This window comes from Ochotona princeps, chromosome 18 (assembly GCF_030435755.1).
Source record: "Ochotona princeps isolate mOchPri1 chromosome 18, mOchPri1.hap1, whole genome shotgun sequence".
Classification (NCBI taxonomy): Eukaryota; Metazoa; Chordata; class Mammalia; order Lagomorpha; family Ochotonidae; genus Ochotona; species Ochotona princeps.
Genome location: NC_080849.1, coordinates 28,723,875 through 28,739,375, shown reverse-complemented (window position 1 = coordinate 28,739,375; position 15,501 = coordinate 28,723,875). Strand labels below are relative to the sequence as shown.

The following is a 15,501-nucleotide window of genomic DNA, read 5'->3' as shown; positions in this document are numbered from 1 at the left end:
ATGCCCTTAGGAGGGAGCTGGATCCAAACCAGAGCATCTGAGACTCCAACTGATGCTGCTGTGTGGAATGCTGGCATTGCAGACATCAGCCTACCTTGCTGGGCTGCAACACCTGCCCTACTAGTGAGTTTTTTTAACTGAAACTAGATTCATCCTTTTTTTTTTTTTTTTTTTTTTTTACCATAACCAGAAGTGTTCAAGCTTTTTGTTGTTGTTGTTTCATTTTATTTTGTTTCTTTTTTGAGTTATTTGGGAAATGGCATTGTTGATTTAATGGAGCTTGTTTTTTCTTGAGGCATTTATAGAGAGATTTCAGTTATATGCTTTGAAAAAGTTTATAGCTTACCCAGGGCCCCTTAAAATTGTTTAATCTATTCTTTATTTAAGATCTTGGTCCTTTGCTGTCAAGTTGCATGCTTAATGTGTTCTGAAAAATTAGTTGTATGTTTCCACCTTGCTGAGCTTTGTCTAGAATAGAGCTCTGCTCAAAAGGTAACTGTTGCACACAGCTGACTAGAAGATATCTTGTGAGATCCTGGGACCACACTCTACCAAACCTTGGCTGGAAGGACCTTCTCTTTGTCTGCGCTGGGACCTGCACTCTGTGTGCAGGGTTGAAGAGGGAGCAGCCGGCAGTTAAGAAAAACAAGAGTTGGGCCCCGCTGTGGCCTAGCGGCTAAAGTCCTCACCTTGAACGCCCCGGGATCCCATATGGGCGCCGGTTCTAATCCCGGCAGCTCCACTTCCCATCCAGCTCCCTGCTTGTGGCCTGGGAAAGCAGTTGAGGACGGCCCAATGCATTGGGACCCTGCACCCGCGTGGGAGACCCGGAAGAGGTTCCAGGTTCCCGGCATCGGATCGGCGCGCATAGGCCGGTTGCTGCTCACTTGGGGAGTGAATCATTGGACGGAAGATCTTCCTGTCTGTCTCTCCTCCTCTGTGTATATCTGGCTGTAATAAAATGAATAAATCTTTAAAAGAAAAAAAAAAGAAAAACAAGAGTTAAAGGCAAGATAAGATGACAAGCTAGGAGTGGGAGGCAGCTGTGCGGGGGCGCGAGATGGGACGGGAGGCCTAGGGGAGCGGCAGAGGATTCCTGTCTGCCTAAGAGGAACACTGGCTGGAACACTGACTGAGCTGCACCCGCCAGCTTTGATTCTCGGAATAGTGTTCCAGCACTGATGCTGACATGTCTTCAGCGCCCTTAGATCTCTGTGGAGCAGGAAGCAGTTGAGAGATAGCATGTGCCTCCAAGTACACGTGTTCTTTGAACTTGATATCTCAGGAGTGTCCACCTTCCTGAAGCCTTTGTCAGCCACAGACTTTGTCACAAGGCATGGTCAAGGGCTCGGCTTTGCTAACCTGACTGGATCACTCAGTATCACTGTGGGAAGCTTCCATTCTAAGACTCCCAGTTCACTTTCTTCTTCTAATGTTTCTAGCTGTATGTATCTTTTTCTGTTGGCCTCCAGCAGTCTTGAGTATAATCTGAGGGTACTTCAAAAAGTGTGGGGGAAATGGAATGAAAAACAATTGAGTTTAGCGGGGCTGGATAGTGGTTTGTCCTAGCAGTTATATCCCTGCATCTAGCTTCCCACTGAAATCTATCCCAAAAGGCAGTGGTGATGATTAGAGCAGCTGGATCTCTGCCACTCAGATTGGAAACCCGAACTGAGTTTCTAGCTCCTGGTTCTGCCCAACCCAGTCCCAGCCAGTGTGGGCCTTTCAGAGTGAGCCTGTGAGCAGGAGCTTTGTCTCTATCACCCTCCTTAAATATTTTTTTAACTTATTTATTTGAAAGGCAGCATTACAAAGACTCTTCCATTCCCTGCTTCACTCTCCTAAGGGCTACAATGGCTGGAACTGGGCCAGGAACCAGGAAATTCTTCTGGGTCTCCCACATGAGTGCACGGACCCAAACACTCGGGACATCTTCACTGTTTTTCCAGGTGCATCCACAGGCAGTTGGATCAGAAGTGGTGCCACCAAATCTTAAAGCTGGTGCTCATATGGGATGCTGGCATTGCAGGACTTACCTGCTGTGCTACATTGCTGAACCCTAAATAAATTGTTTGAAAGTTGTTTATTTTGGTGCAAGAAAATGTTTTCATATACTGGAAGAAAAAATGTATATTATGAAAAAACTATGCATGGATTTTTTTCTAAATGCTTTTGCATCAAAATAACTCAAACTTTTAATTCCATTTTCCTGTGAACTTTGGGAAGTATCCTTGCATGTATTTATCTTTGTTTTTACCTTAAGTAGCTTCATGAGAAAATCCAATCTCTGCCAGCTGCAGATAGGACAGGAGTCCTTCGAAGAACTAGGACAGTTGGTAGCATTTCAGTCTTTTGTTTTGCTATATAGAGAAAAAACATATCTACAGTTTTTGTCCCCGCCTCATTCTCTCTAGGTCATAAACCAAGCCTTGGTCCATGGGCAAGCCAGGCATTCCATTTCCTACAAAACACTGCCAGTAACCAGTTAGAGTGAAGAGAAGAAGAAATTATATCTGTATGTTGGTCTGTTTTATTTTGGCATCAAAATTCTGGATTGACAGCTGCCAGGGGATTCAAAATCTACAAATATACTCATCTTCTATGTTTAACTAGGATAATGAAAAGTCCTGCCATTCAAACAGGTTTTCATTTAGTTGGGTTAATAACCTAGAATTCCATGCCAGCAGCTACATTACTAGCAGGAACAGCTGAATACTTGAGAATTCTTATGTTTGAGAAAAAATATATTACTTTTAGCTAAATTGGGTATTTCCCACTGTTACAACCATTATATAACCAACCATCCATTCCTCTTATACACGCCAGCTTACATGAGGGCATTTCAAAAAGTTCATGGAAGATTTGATTAGAAGTACATTTATTCTGGTGCAAAAATGTTTGAAAGCCATGCATACCGTACATTCCATGAACTTTTTGAAGTAGTCTTATAGTGTATGTAAGTTAGAAAGATAGAAACATAGGCTAAGTAGTAATAAAAAAAAAAAAAGTTGTGATGTAATATCAAGAAAGGAGTTCGGTTTGAGAAAGCTTATCAAGGCAGTCTTACCATGGGGGAAATATGGGAAAATAGGATCACAGCAGCTTGTATTTACCGTTCACTTGAATTGCTACTCTTTGGCTTCAGAAAATCTTTCTAACGGCCCAAGTTCTAGGTGATGAGATCTTAAGGGCTATTTTATTTTTCATGTTTTCCAAATATCCTACAATAATATAGATTACTTATGTATATTTAAAAAGAACTAATACTTTAAAAAGCAAGCAAAGAGAACGCATTCATAGGAAGCAAACCCATTTTGCACACAGCAGTTCCAAGTAGCTGCAACGACCCTAAAGTTGCATGTGACCCGTATGACATCAACATCTTGCTTCTTTTCTGATCCAGCAATAGGTGAGGATTATGCTTCCTTGGTGGCTTCTCCAGGGTACTGAACTCAAAACTATGATTAGTGACATCTGTTCGGTATTGCTACTTCCAGCTATCATTTCACAGTTTTTAGCTCCGCGAACTGCTATTTTAGAATTATTCATTTGGTTCAAGGTCAAAAATCCCCTTAACTTCAACTCTAAAAAATATCCATTGAGTGTCTCTTGTTCTTGGGACTTTAATGCTTTTATAAAAATGATTCTGTATATGTTACCTAATGTAATGCTCACAGTCATGAGAAAGTAAAGCTCCAAGAGATAATTATAGAACAATTAAGAGACCAAGTGTGATAATTATAACATGAACGCTAACTATGTGGTTTTGAACAAATCATTTAATTTAATCTATAAAATGGGGATAATAATATTTCCCTCATAGGCATGTCATGATGATTACGCAAGATGGTTTGTGTGAAGTACTTTACTCTCTACAGTCCTGGTATGTGGCTAAGCATTTCACAGAGTCATTGTCATTTTAGAGAATCCCAAGATCACACAAGTATTAAAGACTAGAACTAAGATTTTGGCCTTGCTGCTGTAAATCCAGCCTCTGCGTGTTTCCTAACAGGCACGGGGAGGCTCATCTCAGAGGTGAGCAATTGACTTGTACTTTTTATACTGAACTTGCAAATGTGTGTGACGCAGCAAAGTCAGATGCATCATGTGAAAAATAATAATTTTTTAAGATTTATTTACTGTTATTGGAAAATCAGATATACAGAGAGGAGGAGAGACAGAGAGGAAGATCTTCCATCTGATGATTCACTCCCCAAGTGGCCACAATGGCCAGAGCTGAGCTGATCCATGGGATCCTGGCATGTTCAAGGCAAAGACTTTAGCTGCTGGACTACCACGCCAGGCCTGAAAAATAATAATATTCAAAACTACCTTGTAAATTTGCTCAGAGGATGAGATTTCGTAGGCAAATCCTTTAACTTGATACTTGGCCAATATTGGGCACTCCATGAACTTTCCTCTCTGTACTCTGAGAAAGAAGACTTGGTCGCCCGGAACACTGCATTTGGATGATCCTGACCCCTCTGCACAATGCACTGAGTCACAGTACCTCTGCAGACATGTGGCTTGAATGATGCTGCTGATGGAATTTGTCCCATAATTAACCCTGTCTAAAAGTTTTGAAAGGGTCTAATTCCCTTTAGAGCAGTGGTTCTAAAATCTGTTTAGCAGTGAAACCTTGAATATGTTCCTTGGACCACATGGAAGCTAAATTTTATGGACTTGTCCATCTCAAAGTGACACAGCAAGAAGAACAGATAGAGGGATTTTCATGCACTGACTCTCACTCGCTAAATGGCTACAACAGCCAGGTCTGAACCCGGCTGAAACTAGAAGGCAGGAACTCCACCTTCTTCTCCCTCTTGGGAGGCAGGAACCCATGCACTTGAACCATGCCTTCTCAAGTGCATCAGCAGGAAGCAGGAGTGGAACATGAGTAGCCAGGATTGTGTGAGATATTAGTACAGCTTAACTTTTTGTACCTTATCACCATGCTTGAAGCTAACAACTTTTACAGAAACTGATATAAGCAATTTGTCAACCATCACTTAAGCATGTATGTTTAGTTGAGACAACTGTAACTGTACTATAGATGTTTTTAAAGCAGTATTGAAGGGCCCAGCATGGTAGTCTAGTGGCTAAAGTCCTCACCTTGCATATGCCAGAATCCCATATGGGCACTGGTTTTAATCCCAGAAGCCCCACTTCCCATCCAGCTCCCTGCTTGTGGCCTGGGAAAGTGGTCGAGGATGGCCCAAAGCCTTTGGATTCTGTACCTGCATGGGAGACCCAGAAGAAGCTTCTGACTCCTGGCTCCTGACTTTGGATTGGCACAGCACTGGCCGTTGTGGTCACTTGGGGAGTCAATCAGTGGACAGAAGATCGTCCTCTCTGTCTGTCCTCCTCTCTGTATATCTGACTTTCCCATAAAAATAAATCAATCTATTTTTAAGTAGCATTCAAATGATCTCTGAACCTACTCTCCCATGCTGTATATATTGTATTGATAATGGTATATGTCACTGCCAGAATTTTAGTAACTAGCATATTTTCCAATTCTATAATTACACTTATTAGTGTTGCTCTTTCTTTAACAATACTTCTCTAGTTTTTAAAATGCCTGAAAGCAAAAAAAGCAGGAGTTCCTCCCCTGTGTTTGCCATTCTGTGAATCAGTAAGAAGAGAGGTGGAAATTGGTTGTGCTAAATACATTAGCCTAGATTGTGGAAACAGGGTTGATGATTGCAATGAGGATATACTTATTTCTTTCTTGTTTTACTTTATGGGACCTCAGGAATATTATGGTGTGAAACACATTTCCCTTTGAATCTAGACAGAAATCTGAGGTAGAAAACACTGCCATAAAATACATGATCTATTTCAAACGTGACACACACCTAACTATATTTTTTAGGTGAGAAAAAAAATGTGTGGTAAAATTAAATTGGGGGACGTATTTGGTTTGGTGGGTAAAGATCCACTGAGACACAGTGGCTGGGTTCAGCTCCCAGTTCTGGCTCCTGATCCCAGCTTCCAGCTAATGCCGACCCTGAAAGGCAGTAGCAATGCTGCAAGTGATTGGGTTGCTGCCATCCATGTGAGTACCTGCATGGAGTTGCCAATTTAGTCCCAGTCATTGTTTGCATTTGGAGAGTCAAGTAGTGAATGGGAGTATTTGTGCTCTCCCATGCTCCCAAATAATAACGAAGTCAAATCTAGGAAATCTTCCTGGTTAGGAGTCCTCCAGGACAAAGAATGTTGCCACTCAGGCTTGCTGGCTGCACGTCCACATTGCCAGTTTCCAGAGGCAGAGGTGACTTCAGTGAACCGCATCATGTCACCCTTCTGGGAATGTGTAGTCAGGGCCATGAAAAAGGCTATTCTCTTGCTCTGAGCCACTCTTGAGACACCAAAATAATGTTTGGTTTTTACCTCAGCATACCCTGTTTATCCTTTTTTTTTACCTCCTTCCATTTATCATTGATCTTGACCCACACAAGGGTTGTCAGATGCAATTACAGTGCTGGTCCAGTACCAACTATAATGAGACAGGAAACCCTGGCTTCCCCAACAATTCCCATCCATCTTTCCTGTTTACATCTCTGGTGTTTCAGTAGCAAACTTATTTAGCTTTCCCTTGATGATTATGATGATGATTTTATTGCCAGAGCATTGGAAGAAACCCCTGTTGGTTTTCCAATCTTGGTGATACTGGCTTCTTCCCCATCAATTTATGCTTTATCCACTCCTTGTTTGACAGTCAGTGAAACAGCTCCACGTATTTGGCTTCACTTGTTTTCTTCTCTATTGACCCCTCTTCTTTTTTTCCACTTCTGCTGAAGCATTCTGATTTCCCTAAGACCAGTAAAGTGCTTTGAAAAAAGTTATGATCATAAATCAGATAATTTTTTCTGTACTATTTCTTTTTTAGTTAAAAATCATCATATACACATGTGTGTCTGAACACTTCATTCTCACCGTGTGTCCAGACATCTATTCCCTGAAATACTTCTTTTCTCAGAGTGGTAAGCAAAGTAACACTTTAGAATCTTCTTTTATGTATCCCTGTGCTATTTCTTATTCTACCCTAATAATAAAGTACTGTGGGAGTGACACCATGTGCACTGTAATCACGTTTTATCATGGCCTGGGTCATGGGCATCTTTATTGGGAGAACATCTTGGGTACCATAAAGCCCATGCAGCATGGCTTGTATTCGGGATACTAATTCAGCTGCTTCAGCCACGGTACTTCATTTTGTGTTTACTAGGGGAGTTGGGCAATTGCTTTTCTAGGTTACACACTGTGTATAATTGACTTCATTCACCCCAGGTTAACCTTTCCTCATCTTTAGTTTTCCTCTGAGGTACCAGTTGAGCATCATGTATTAATCCAGACATGTAGCCTATTCAGAATTATCCTGACCAATCATTTAAGTAAAGTCTCTACTGGGAGCTGTCTGTACTATCAACAAAGTGGGCAAGCTTCTCAGCCTTGTGTCCACTGGGTCCCTTCATTTCATGAGTTTGCCCTCTGTCAACCTGTGTCATCCTGTCTATGACCATAGCACAAAGGAAGTAATCTGCCATGGTGATTTGGAAGTATCTTTGGTCTCTTCCAGAGATCTCATGTTTCCTTCAAGTGTGGCACTGAGGACAAGTGGAATACCTCACCCTTCAGTTGCTTTTTTCTCCACTAAAGCACCCTTGAACATCAGATTTTACATGTGTGTTGCGGAGGGGGTGGTGGGGCAGTGAAAAGTGTTTGCTGTGTTTGGCAACACCAGATTTTACTTACATCTAAAGACAGCAACAGTGGCGTACATAAAGAGTAATTGTGAGTGTGTGTTTGTATGTGTATGTGTCTGTGTATATGTGTGCAGGTTGTTTTCCCTAATAGGTTCCTGTAAACGTTATAAAGTTTATCTATCCATATTTTTACAAAGCCAAACACTACTATTTAATCTTAAATTTTGAACAAGGCATTGATGAATTATTTATGCTATAGAATGTATTTTCAATAAAGTATAGCTCAAAAAGAAATGAATGCATTACATGCCCTGAACTTCCCAAAGTGCACACTAATATATAAGAATATTTGGCATCATTCTGGCCTAGTAGCATTTACAAGGCAAGCACTTCTTCCTCTTGGTTTTCTGTATTAAGTTCTATCGTGCTGATTCTTTCTTACTGCAGCCTAGCAGGTAAAATTCTTTTTCTCAAAGCTGTCCAACAGTGTTTGTCTCTCACTACAATGAAGGTTAAAGATCTATAAATTTTACTTTCCTGCTGCCTTCCAGCCATACTAAATTAGATTTTAATTCCCAATTAGTAAGGAGTTACAATTCTGTACTAACAGAACATTTGATATGAAATAGTCTTTACATATTGTAATCTCAGGAAATAATTAAATGCTAAAAAAGAATTGAGATGGGCCCAGCACGGTACCCTGGTGGCTAAAGTCCTTACCTTGCGTGCTCCAGGATCCCATATGGGTGCTGATTCGTGTCCCAGAGGCCCTGCCTGTGGCCTGGAAAAGCAGTCGAAGATGGCCCAAAACCTTGGGGCCTTTCATCCATGTGGGAAACCTGGAAGAAGCTCCTGGTGTCTGGCTTCGGATTGGCTCAGCTTCAGCTGTTGCAGTCACTTGGGGAATGAAAAGAAAATTTTCCTCTATGTCTCTATTCCTCTCTGTATATCTGCCTTTAAAATAAAAAAATAAATAAAATCTTTTTTAAGAAAAGAATTCAGACATCATAAGTTTTTATTTTTATTTATTCATTTAAAAGACAGAATGACAGAGGGGGAAAGAGAGAGAGAAAGAATGAGAGAGTGAGAGAATGAATACTTCTATATACAGATTCACTCCCCAAATGGCTGCAATGACCAGGGCTAGTCTAAGCTGAAACTAGGAACCAGGAATTCAATCCTAATCTCCTTTGTAAGTGGCAGGGGTCCAAACATTTGGGCTATCATCCCCTATTTCCCCAAGGACATTAGCCTGCAGCTGAATCAGAAGTGAAGTAGTCGGGGACTCTGTTATGAGCTCCCTACGTTGCAAAAGGGGCATTATCTGCTTTGCTGTAGTGCCAGCCCTATGATACCTTAGGTTTTTTTCAGTTCTTGAAACCATAGGCATGGAAAGAGAGGTGATTTTTTAAAATTATTTTTAATTTTGTAATCTGGGTGCAGGTTCTGCTATAGTAACAAAAATATTCTTAATTTTATTTGTATAGTTGCACAAATTATCAAATGTGCTCATATTTGCTTTCTGTATCTGACACAAAATACCACATATTATGACATGTCATTTATATGAAATGTCCAGACAAAACTGTAGAGATGAGTAGTTGATGTAACACTGATAGCTGCACAACTCTGTAAATAAGTCACTGAGCTGCATACTTTAAATAGGTGTAAACTTTTCTATCCATTTTACTGATACAAGATAGTTTGAAGTTTATAAAATAAACAACCAGCCACACTGAACACTATGGAGGCATTGTATAAAAGGAGAACTATGTGGTGTAAGTGTTGTGGCACAGTAGAGTAAAGCCACTGTTAGAAATGTTTGCTTCAGAGGGCCTGGAATCAGGTGTGCCCTCTACTTCCAATCCAGCTTCCTGCTATTGTGCCCGAGAAGCAACAGATGATAGCTCAAGTATTTAATTCCTGCCACCCACATGTCCTGCTCCTGGCAGCAGTCTGGCCCAGCCCTGGTTGATGCAGGCATTTAAGGAGAAAAACAGATGAGATGTCTCTCTCTCTCTCTCTCTCTTACTGTTTTTCTCACTTTCTTTCAAATAGATAAGTAAATGAAACTTTAAAACATAAGAACTAGAAAAACTAGTTGTGTTTACCAGTATGGAGGTCTTTGATGAATTTGATCATTTCTGTTTCAGTAACAGAAGAAGGCAGAAGGCAGCTGGAAATCAGTTGATAAATGATTCGGTTGTGGAATAGGGAGAGCCTCCTAAGTGCTCTTAGTTTTCCAGCAAACTAGAAAAGATAAACGGTTCTGCAGTGGATATTCAATACTAGAATGTTCCTAAGAATCACAAAGGATCTAAGAGATGGTCACTTCTTTCAATTTAAAGGAGATGAGGGGTTCTTTAAAGCTTGTAAGTTAGGTGGTGCAAAGACAATTTCTCTTTAATGGTCTCTGTTTTCTCTGAAGTATGAAGCAAGGCCATCTGTTTGGGGTACATAATGAAAAGTGAAATAAGGAGAAAAAAAACACAGCTTGTTGGTGAAATGCAGAAGCTTTGTGAATTGTTGAACACCCAAGGTTAGTGACTGTGACTCCAGGCTCTGCCCCTACTTTGCTTCTTGTGTTAGGTACATTAAAGTGCCCAATCCTAACTAACAACAAAGAAAAACACTTGATCTTCAGTGTTGAGACTTTGCCAGATTTGTTGGTAAGAACATGACAGAGGACATACTAAAAACATCCGTAGCATAGGAGGCTGTCTCCACCTGCAGCATCAACCTCGCACATAGGCACCTCCTTCAGATCCCAGTGGCTCCACTTCTGGTCCTCCCAAGGATCCCATGTAAGATCTCCCTCTGTTTGTCCTCCTCTTGGAATCTCTGCCTTTCAAATGAAATCAATAAATGGGAAAAACACTAAAAAGCATTGCAAAGTTAGTGATTGGAATCTTGAATCACAAAGTTCATGTTGGATAGGGATAAAGAATTAGGAAGAAAATGTGTCCCACTAGAACCAAGATTTTGGCTCTCCTGTTCACTTTATTCTAAGGACTGGAGTCCTTAGAAGAGGACTGTCTAATTAATGATCTGATGAGGCTAACAGAATAAATACTGGGAGCGGTTGAAGAATCCAGCTCGAAGGGCAAGATATGGGCATAAGAAAGTCATACTATGTTTGAATCACTGAACTGAGAGGAAATGCTGTTTTAATTGATGACAGGTTTTAGGATACAATGATGGGAAAGACTTATAGACAAAGTTTCTGCAAGTGAGAGACTATTGAGGAACTAAGAGGTCGAAGTGTGTGTTGTAATGGTGATGTTAGGGATGGAGGGGTTCAGAGCTGGACAGGAGAAAAGTGAACAGGGAATCAGCAGGTCCATAGATGATACAGATGGGGAGAGCTGGAGGGTGAGACATGGGACAGCTGAATAGTAATCTATACCCACTTTAAGGTGTACAGCAGCCGGTTGTATATAAACTAATAATTGAAATGTCAATGTAGAAGTCACAGGATGTGGTTCAGAACTTGCATTCTTTTTTTTTCTCTTTTAACATATTGGTTACTCAATACCATGTCAACTAATTCCATAACATTATAAATCGTTACTGATGTAATATCGGGGCTTTTAATTGTTCGGGGTGATACTCTGCCAGCTCTACCTTCAGACCAGAGAAGGTCTCTCCAAGAAACTGTTGAACTTATCTGGACAATAAGATGCTGGACTTCATGCTTGGTAGATGCTTGCAATGAAAGAATCTCAACTGAATTTGAACTGTGGTAATGCAACAAGGTGGAGGAATCCACCTTGGGTGGGGGAGGGATAGGGGGGAACCCAGTGCCTATAACACTGTGTCACATAATGCAATGTAATCAATAAAATACAAATAAATTAATTAATTTTAAAATAAATAAATAAATAAATAAATATAATAGTTGTTCCTTATGTGCAATTTTGTTATTTGCAATTTCAGTTAACCATGACCAACCACAACCCAAACATCTTAAATGCAAAATCCCGGAAATAAATAATTTGTAAGTTTTGAATTGTGCACCATGTTAATAAATGTGTTGAAATCTGAAGCTATTCCACTCTGAATATTCCACCCAACCATGAGTCTTCCCTTTGTCCAACATATCTATGCAATATATGCCACCCACCCATTAATCACTGTGTTATTAATTTTGCTGTCATAGCATTTGCAGTGTTTATGTTTCAGTAACCCTTATTTTACTAAGTAATGGCCCCAAAGTGTAAGATTAGTAGTGCTGGCAATTTCATAACTGTTCTATGTTATTATTAGTTATGGCCATTAATCTCATGTTATGCCTAATTTATAAATTAAGCTCAATCATAAGTTTGTGAGTAGGGAAAATCATGGTCTATATAGGGCTCTGTGCTCTCTGCTGTTCTACCCCCTAGGAATCCTGAAGCACTTGCCCATGAATAAGGGAGAACTTACTGTAAATTTGAATTATCTAGGGCTAATGGTTCTTATGGAACAAGTTTTCTAAAAAAGATTCTTTTCCCACATTAGTTTCATGTGTTGCAAAGCTTTATTTTAAGTATAAATTTATATAGCAGCTTTTAACTTATTTGAGTTGCAGCGAGAGAAGAGAGAATGAAAATGAGAATGAATGATCATATCTACTGGGCCACTTCCCACATGTGTGCAACAGCCAGCGTTGAGCCTATGTAAAGCCAGGAGCTCAGTCCAGATCTGACATATGTGGCAGGAACCCAGTTATTTGAGCCATCACCATTGCCTCCCAGGATCTACATTAATAGGGAGCTACAATCAAAAGCCTGCGCTGGGTATCTGATGTGAATTCTGACATCTTATTATTTATATGCAGTGTCATTTTAATATTCTCTTTGACATGTTCTGTACCATGTAGAGATCAAGACACTTAATGATTTCTATGTAATTCAAAATGCCTTTATGCTTTCTAGAGTTGTATCTTCAGTTACCAAAAAAAAATAATTTAAAATTTGTATTCCTCATTAATAATTGGTTCATTTGAGGCTGCATGTGAAGATATTTACTTTGCAATGTGATAGCAGTTCTTAAAACCAGAAATTCTCAACTCCAAAGATTTTGATTTTCTCTCACAGGCTTTACTGCAATGCCTGTGTGTGTGCTTTTATTTTGTTCCTATCTCAGTGCTCTGGTCAGAAAGGGAACATTTTTGTGGCAGGGAAGTGTCTCAAGAATAGCCCCCAATAAATGTTATCATTAGCATCACTCTTTATCACAATTACTTTTCCCACTCTGTTGTCTCATTTTGTAAATTGATTAGGAGAAGCCTAGGACCCATATCAGAGAGCCATTTCTCCTTGGTTCCTCCACTTCCGGTTCAGCTTCCTGCCAGTGAGTCCTGGAAGGCAGCAGAAGATGACCCACATGGTTGGGCCCCCTGACACTCACAAAGAAGGCCTGGATGGAGTTCTGGACTCCTAACTTCAGCCTGGCCCAGCCAGGGGAACAGAGGTCTTAGAGATTGAAGCACTAAATGGAAGATCTCTCTCTCTCTCCCTGCCTCTTCAAGGATATGGAAATAAATAAGTAAAGAAATAAACAAGGTGTTAAAGGGGAAAGGATTATTAGAAGTCAACAGAAGACAAGACATGACAGAAGCAGCCAGGGACCTGGGGTCTGGAAGCCATTCTGGTATTTACCTTCCTTGAAGCCAAGAAGCCTGTTTCCAGCAGTCTGCTTGGCTGCCGAGGGCCTACCCGTCTGATCCTTCCCTGTCTGGTTGTGTGTTTTACAGGTATGAGACTTCTCTTCTGGATTTGGTTAAGTCCCTGAGCCCAAAATCTGCCTCAAGACCACAGCTGTGTCCCTCCAGAGATGCTGGGATCTGGAATCACGGTGCCTTCCGACTTAGCCCTTCAAAACCCACCTGGAGGAAGATGGGGGTGCGCAGGACCCCAGAAGACCTAGAGGAGAATCAAATTTTGGAAGATATATTTTTCATTTGACAGCAGAGTATATGCTGCAAAATTTCTATAGGGAACTTGCAGGTTTCCTTTTTTCTTCACATATATACTGATTTAGGATTTTAAATTATTTGATTGTACAGTGATTGTATATCTCCTTTCACAGGGGCCTGTCCTACTAGCAACTTGTTATGTGTTGAATATAGAAGTCATTCAAATCGCAAAGTATTTTGGGATCAGACCTGTCAATAGAAAGCACACTGATGGGGTGGACTCAGGGGATAGTAGCTTTTCTTTGCCAACAACACAGGACACTTTCTGTCTGGCAGGGGTCATTGTTTATTCAGCTTCATTTTAAGAGTGTTTCTCAGTCATCTGCTGGAAAATATTACTCATTTTTGTCCACAAAGAAATCTTTTTCACTAAAAGATCCTCTAATACAAAAGTAGCACTTTGGTAACACAGATACTTCCAGAAAGATGAACTATTTCACCTTCTCCATCCTCTTCTGTCATCACTTTGAGTGTGATCATTTGATTCTGAAGTTGAATTGGTGCTTCTAGCAGCAGAAGCAGGACTCGGGCCAGTTATGAGTCATCCTCAGCAGTCATCAAGCAGCTGATTAGGCATCCCATTGTTGAAGAACATAGTGGGACCCAACCAATCCCTGGAAACAGGCAATAGTAAATCATATGAAGGGGAAATCAAATGGCAGGATGAGCCTGAAACACTTTTCGTACCAATATTCAAGTAACCAGCCCTTCAGTTTCCCAAGAAAAACAAAAACATTCTCCAGGTGCCTTATTGGCCCAAGTGTCTGTTTTGTTTACTTGCTGTCACATGATCTCTTAGACAGCTCCTATGGCTGTCTCAGGGGAAGCCACAGGAGGGAGGGAGGCATCCTGTTGCTGCAGGCTGATAGGCTTCCTCAAGCTGCCATCTCACTCGGTGAAGGTGAGAGGTCATAGACTGACTAGGCACTGCATGTGCTCTGCTCGGAGCTCCTGTCACATTGCCCTGGAGAACCATCTCACCAGGTTATGCTCTGCTACCCAAGACATGCTGTCCCCACCTATCCTACTGTGTCTCATTTTAACCCGGAGAAAGCCTGTGAAAGAAGCACAGTTGAGACTGCATTCTCCATTCTGTCTTCCTATCAGCAGACCCTCTCAGGTTGCCTATGTCAACTCACAGTGAGCCCCGGGGCTCCCCAGCTCATCGGCAATCACTTGGCCCCATATGACAGGGTCTTCAACCCCCAGTCATTGGCACCAAGAGAAACGTGTGTCCCAGAAGGATGTTCCTGGATGACTTAATGCAATCAGCAAGGTGTTGGCTTTTTCTCTCTCCTTTTCTCTTAACCCCAGGCTAGAACTTTGAACAAGGCCCTGTCGGTTAGTATTAGTGACCAAGGCAGGTCAGGCATGCATGGCTCCCATGAGTTCTTCAGTTACCAAAGTTAGGTCTAGAAAGACCGTGTTGAGCAGCCTCTTTATCTGGATAAATACCTATCTCATTGTCTTTTTGACTGAACCTATGGCCTCTACTCGGCCTTCCTTCACTTGGCTGGTTTTGGAGGCCAAGAGAATGAAACCTACCAACATCCTATCCTAAATCTGAGATATACATAAGGACAGGGCTAACTAGTGTAGTGTGTCTTTTCTGAAAAGTTGAAAATTCAAAATTACCTTTTAAAATTTACCCCATAGAGTAACCAAATCACTCTTATCCTGTTTTTAAAAGCTCTTGGAATACATAGCTTGCTGTGTTGTGACAGAAATGCATATATGGCCACTGAGAGTCCTTGACCAATCTATCAGTTAAAATTAGGTTTCCAGAGCTATCTAATTCTTGGCATGTATGTCATGACGGCTAAATGTACATGC

General features: G+C 41.0%; 1 protein-coding gene across 1 annotated transcript in view; it reads left to right on the top strand.

Moving 5' to 3' along the window:
- The window catches only part of KIAA1328 (KIAA1328 ortholog), a 208,911-nt gene extending 193,610 nt beyond the window's left edge, over window positions 1-15,301 (top strand). The window contains exon 11 of the mRNA XM_058676791.1: window positions 13,447-15,301. Within this exon, the coding sequence (XP_058532774.1) occupies window positions 13,447-13,657 (211 nt within the window). The 3' untranslated portion in view covers window positions 13,658-15,301. The remainder of the gene's footprint in view (window positions 1-13,446) is intronic.
- Window positions 15,302-15,501: the final 200 nt, after the last annotated feature.